The sequence below is a fragment of the Bufo gargarizans genome, chromosome 5 (assembly GCF_014858855.1).
Source record: "Bufo gargarizans isolate SCDJY-AF-19 chromosome 5, ASM1485885v1, whole genome shotgun sequence".
NCBI lineage: Eukaryota > Metazoa > Chordata > Amphibia > Anura > Bufonidae > Bufo > Bufo gargarizans.
This window is the reverse complement of record NC_058084.1, coordinates 6,966,848-6,972,847: the sequence shown is the minus strand read 5'-3', so window position 1 is coordinate 6,972,847 and position 6,000 is coordinate 6,966,848. Positions and strand designations below refer to the sequence as shown.

General features: G+C 47.0%; 1 protein-coding gene across 1 annotated transcript in view; it reads right to left on the bottom strand.

Moving 5' to 3' along the window:
- The window catches only part of PHF20L1 (PHD finger protein 20 like 1), a 99,513-nt gene that overhangs the window by 15,655 nt on the left and 77,858 nt on the right, over nt 1–6,000 (bottom strand). Inside the window, 2 exon segments of the mRNA XM_044293980.1 lie at nt 28–192; nt 1,257–1,352. Of these exon segments, the coding sequence (XP_044149915.1) occupies nt 28–192; nt 1,257–1,352 (261 nt within the window).

Here is a 6,000-nt window from a genome sequence, read left to right as displayed (position 1 = left end):
AGCTGATGGATGGGGTTTTGCGCTTACTTTCTCCAGTAAGATCCACGGACAGGATGGCACACGGGAACTGGAAGGTGCTGTCCTTCACGGCCAGCGTGTTGTTTGGGGCAGTCATGCTGGAGGACGAGCGGATGACTGGAGAGGAGCTTCTATCCAAGAAGTCCAAGGAGCTCGCTTCATAGTCTGAATGTTCTGTCGAAGGAAGAAATCAGTCCTGTAACAATCCGTCCTTTTATACAGCTTATCCCACATACTCTACCCACAGAAACGCTCAAAAATACACACAATTGCCAAATTTTGGCTGCTTTAATACAGTAATTTTTCAATTTTGGGTCGATATTCTCTTTAAGTTCAGGTCAAGAGGCTCACCGAGGTCTAGCCTCCAGGGTGCTGGAACAAAACTAACTCCTACTAAAGAAATAACGGAGGACTGCACCTTCCTATACATGCAGAAGTATCAACCCTATAAAATACCTAGCTCTTATTATAGGAAGGCACGTGCACATACTGACCACCAATGGGAAATATATAGTCCACAATCTGCATCCCCCACACAAGTTCTAACAGCCTCAAACCAGTACTTGCCCAGTACCTGCACTGGCTGAGTATTAACACACATTTTCGAACTGGATATTCGTGCAGGAAATCTGCAGCGTAATACAGTATCAGCTAAGTAGATGAGATTTTCAAAATTTTCCAGGTGGAAATTGACCTGCGGTGCTGATTCTGCAATGCAAAGGAGGAGATGTGGGGCAAATCCTCATCAAAATCCAGAAATAACACAGGTGGATTTGGAGCAGCGTTTGCATGCACCCTACAAGTCCTATCTCCAAGCTATGTCCACCTTTCCAGTCAATAGTCCTGCTTAATCTAATATGAAAAATCAAGCAACTTTACAACGGGTCTTATTTAATGGATTTCCTATCTTTATGTGCCTAAAACTCCTGTACTGTGTCTGTGGAGCGCGGTCCTGCGAGCCTTGCAGTCTTATACTTCCTTCCTTATAACTGCAGGATCAGACTACGCAATTCGTTTGTTGCCTGTTACCATGGAAACAAATACATTTGGATGGGAAATGTGCAAACAAAACAATAGTTTTAGTTTTTTTCATTCAGACCTATGACAAAGTGGTTTCATTTTTCTTTTATATGCATTGAAAATGTAAGGAATGTAAGGAATGCTGGAATGCTGAAAATTCGTATACCGCTTTAAGCAGAGAGGGCTGGCGGGTAATAAGAACACATATTAATACCTACTTTTCTTCTTCTTCTTTTTCTTCTTCTTCTGTTTGGATTTTGAGTGATCCTTCTCCTTCTTCTCTTTTCTCTCCTTATCTTTTTCTTTTTTCTTACCTGCTAGGAAAACAGAGGGTTAATCCCATGTCATACTGCTGGGATAGGAGTAGGGCTGCATCCTCTTCAGAGGCCTCTCGCACACGAGAACAGTACTATCCTTGTCCGATATGCAGACAATAATGGGACATAATCTTTGAACGGATCTTTGCAGATCTATTGAAATGAATGGTTCCGTATACGGAATACAAAAAACATGTGCATGAGGCCAAAAGCTGAGGAACACAGCTCTGTGCACACCTGACACTTAGGCTAAATGCACACGATCAGGATTGTGTACGGATGTTCTGCGCTGATTTGCCTGCGGAAAATCCGCACCGTAGTTCGTGTACATTGTACTCTATGAGAATTTGACATTCTCATGCACACGATGCAGATTTTTTTCTGTGCAGATTTTGACCTACGATGAGGATTTTAAAATCCGCAGCATGTCAATTTATTTTATTTTTCCTGACCGGATTTTCTCCACTCACTTCAAAGGGGGAAGAGTAAAATCCGCACCAATTGCCGCGGATTGACCGCACAGGTTTCCCTGCGTACACCTGTGGATTTCAGGGCTTGTATACAAGAGCAAAGGTCACGCCCTCATTGCACCAAAGGCCTAATCTGCATATTATCATAGTCTCAGATTAACAAGACAAAAAGAGCATTATAATCAGCTATATGTCTATGCAAGCAGTTGGATAGCAAGGTTGTGGGTGACAGATTCTCGTTAACCCTTCGGATACCGAAGGTTTTTAGGTTTTTTTTTAGTTTTCATTTTTCTTCCCTATCTAGGTTATATCTACTGAGCTGTGTGGGGGCTCATTTTTTGTCGGACAATTTGTAGTTTTTATTGATACCATTTTGGAGTGTGTGTGACTTTTTGATCACATCTTATTACATTTTCTTGGGTAAGAGAAGCAATGAATAAAAGGCAAATTAGCCATTTAGACTCTTTTTTTCCCCATTAAGCCATTCGCCGTATTGGTAAAATATTTTTATAATTTAATAGTACAGGCATTTTCAGCGGTGGCGATACCCATGATGTTTATATTTTTTGTTATTTATGTATTTATTTTTTTATTCTACACAAAGGGAGGTTATTTACGGTAAACTTATATTTTTACAGGTTTTTATTTTCTTTATTTTTGAAGCTCGTATTTGAGCCTACAAAATCCAATTATTTTTTTTTATTCTGAACGGTCATGGATTTTTTTTTAAATCCATTAATCGTTCAGAATTGCTCATTTCTTATGTTGGCATTCCACCTGCTGGCCAAAATAAGATTTGCATCTTAAATGCCCTGGGTCTCTTCAGCGACACCCAGCGCATTAAAATCAATTTTATATATCAGGACACGGAGGCTCATATTGCATTAACTCTCTCTTTACTTCTACCATAACAGCAAAGAAAAACAACATTAAGGGTACAGAGCCATGGTAACAACGCCTCCCCTCAATCCCAGTGTATATAAGGTCTGTTCCCACTGGGATCCTCCAGATAAGTACAGAGAAAGTTAATGTTATCTATGCTTTTTCCTTTTCAGCTGTTTTTGTGGCCCTTCAGCGTTCCCCTCCCTTTTTGGGCCCGAGGAAGTTGTCTGGGGCATCTTATATATATTCAGGCTTAGGTTTGTTTTTTTGTAAGCTACTGTTCGCCGTTCTCTTAGCGGTATTAGTGGGTTTTTCCTCCCCCTTTTTTCCCTGCATTTCATTGCATTCTCTGCATGATTCAGAGGAGGATTTTGCCGATATTGAAGTGGATCCATCTCCCCAAGCTGACCTTTCCCCGAGTCGGCCGACTACTGTTGCCTACCCGGATGCAGCGTCAGGTTCTGCGGTTTCCCTTATGGATCCGGCTGGGGAACCGCTATTTGTTACACCATCCCCGGTCCTCCGAGTGGCTTTCGGCCACGCATGTGGCACATTATATGGAGGCCATGATACGTAAGCCCCTTAATAAAGAGACCCGTAGCAAATTGCGGGCAGAATGCCCACGACCACTTATCCCGCATAAAATATGCGACACACAAGTAGTGGCCCACTTGCAAAGATTTTTGATATGGCCGAAGCCGCTAAGGCAGACGGCAAGCAAGTTGACCCTGAAGAACTCAGGGGATGGATACATAGGGCTATCTGTATAGCCAGAGACGTGAACACATCGCTCGCCATAGAGAGGCGGAAAGCGATTTTGATGAACATTGAGCCTAAGTTGGCCAATCTGGCATTGTCAGAAGCTGGCAAGGATGCCCACGGTCTCCTATTTGGAGATTATTTCATCAAGGAGCTGGGCAAGTACGTTGGTGCCTTTACGGCTCTCGACAAAGCGCAGACATCTATGTGCAGGGTGTTCCCCAATCGTTTCTCCACCAGGGCCGGCAGTTCCCGGGGCCGCCTGTCCGGCCGGTCCTCTGTTCACACCCGAGGTTCGGGTAGAGGCTCCTACGCATACCGGGCATCTCTCCAGGATCAGTGGCAGCAGCCCGCCTTCTTTCCATCCCGAGGTGGACCAAGCCGATCCAGAGGTTTCCGTGGCAATCCAAGTGCCAGACGTCCATATGGTAAGTCCCAATCCTCTGCTTTTTTCTGTCAGTTGCATCGGGGGCAGACTCCGGTTCTTTTCGCATGCTTGGGCAGGTATCACCTCCGACCCTTGGGTACTGTCCACGATCAAAGGCTTCGAGATACATCTCGTAGCCAACCCGATAGGCCTGTCTCCTCCTCACCCCATGGTGTTGTCCAGCCCAGCACAGTCACTCGTTCACAGGGAACTGACAGAATTATTTCACAAGGGGGTGATAGAACTTGCCCCCACGGGACACACAGGAGTGGTCTGCAAAATCTTCTTAGTGCAGAAGAAGGGAGGCCAAATGCGGCCAGAGATCAACCTCAAATCTCTAAACGAGTGTGTCCGTTACCGCCATTTCAAGATGGAGGGAATCCACCTTCTAAGGGATATGCTGCTCCCTGGGGATTGCATGGCTAAACTGGACCTCAAAGATGCTTACCTTACGGTCCCCGTAGCTTCCTGCTCCAGAGATCTTCTTCGGTTTTTCTGGAACGACCAGGTATGGCGTTTCACGTGCCTCCCCTTCGGACTTTCCTCCGCTCCGTGGTGCTTCACCAAGCTGATGCTTCCGGTAGTGGCTTGGCTTCGCAGCCGGGGAGTGCATTTGATTATTTACCTGGACGATATTCTGTTCATGGCTCACAGTCCCTCTGTCCTCCAGGAACACTTAGAAATGTCCATGGTGCTCATCGCAAACCTGGGTTTCATTATCAATCGGGAAAAATCGTCCATGAAGTTTCTGGAGTTCACCGAAGAGTCCACTGCTTTGACACTCAGTCTTCCCCAGGCGAAGGTGCGAGCTATTCGCAAGGAGTTAAGACACTCCCTGACGCTGCCGCAGGTATCCCTAAGACACCTGGCACGAATAATAGGTCTTTTAGCATCATCCATCCAGGCGATATTTCCGGCTCCTCTCCATTACAGGGCATTACAACGCCTCAAAATTGTGCATCTACGAGCGGGGGCGTCTTATGTCGACACCCTCGCTCTAGACGAGGAAACCAGACAGGAGTTGATGTGGTGGATCCACAATCTTTCGGTGTAGAATGGCAGGGTGATCTTCGGGCCCCAGCCGGACCTCATCATAGAGTCGGATGCCAGTCTTCATGGCTGGGGGGCCCATTGCAACGGCGTCTCCACCGGAGGGCCCTGGTCTCTGGATGAGTCACGACTCCATATCAACGCTCTAGAGCTCCTGGCGGGCTCATTAGCGATCCAGAGTTTCCCCATGACACAGTCAGAGCCTGTATCAGGCTCCGTATGGACAATGTGTCGGCGGTCCGATATGTGAATTGCATGGGCGGCACGCGTTCCTCCGTACTGACACACTTAGCGAGAGATTTCTGGGAACATTGTTTGTGCAGGAACATCATGGTGGTCGCGGAATACCTTCCGGGCCTCCACAATACTCAGGCAGACTGGAGTTTACGTTTCATGACCGACTCCAGCGACTGGAAATTAGACGTGACAGTCTTCTCTGCCGTTTCATCTCGATGGGGCCCCTTCTCCATCGATCTCTTTGCGTCACGTTTGAACGCACAACTTCCCAGGTTTTTCAGCTGGCGGCCAGATCCGGCAGCAGAGGCTGTGGACGCTTTCCTCCAACAGTGGTCAGGGTCCCTCATGTACGCGTTCCAGCCGTTCACACTTATCCCGAGAGTTCTGCTCCAGATCCGGCGCCAATCTGCCGAACTGGTCCTACCTTTTTGGAGAACTCAATCGTGGTTCCCACACCTGTTGGAATTGCTTGTCGACGAGCCGCTCCTCCTGCCCGCTCATCCTCAGTTACTCAAAGGACCAGCCGGTCAGCCGCACCTGTTACTTCAAGTAGGGGTTCTACAACTCCTCGCTTGCAGGGTGTCGGGGGTCCCTTGGACGTCACAGGCGTTTTGGACACGGCTAGATTCTTACTGGAGAGCGCATGGGCTCCCGGAACTAGACGAGCCTATCGGGTGGCTTGAGATTTCTAAGCTCGTTGGTGCTTCGTTCGGGATCTGGATCCCGTTGAGGCATCTGTAAATGCGGTGTTGCTCTTTCTGTCATTTTGGTTTGAGGAAGGTAAAGCGTACCGTACTATCAACCTTTACAAGTCCGCAAT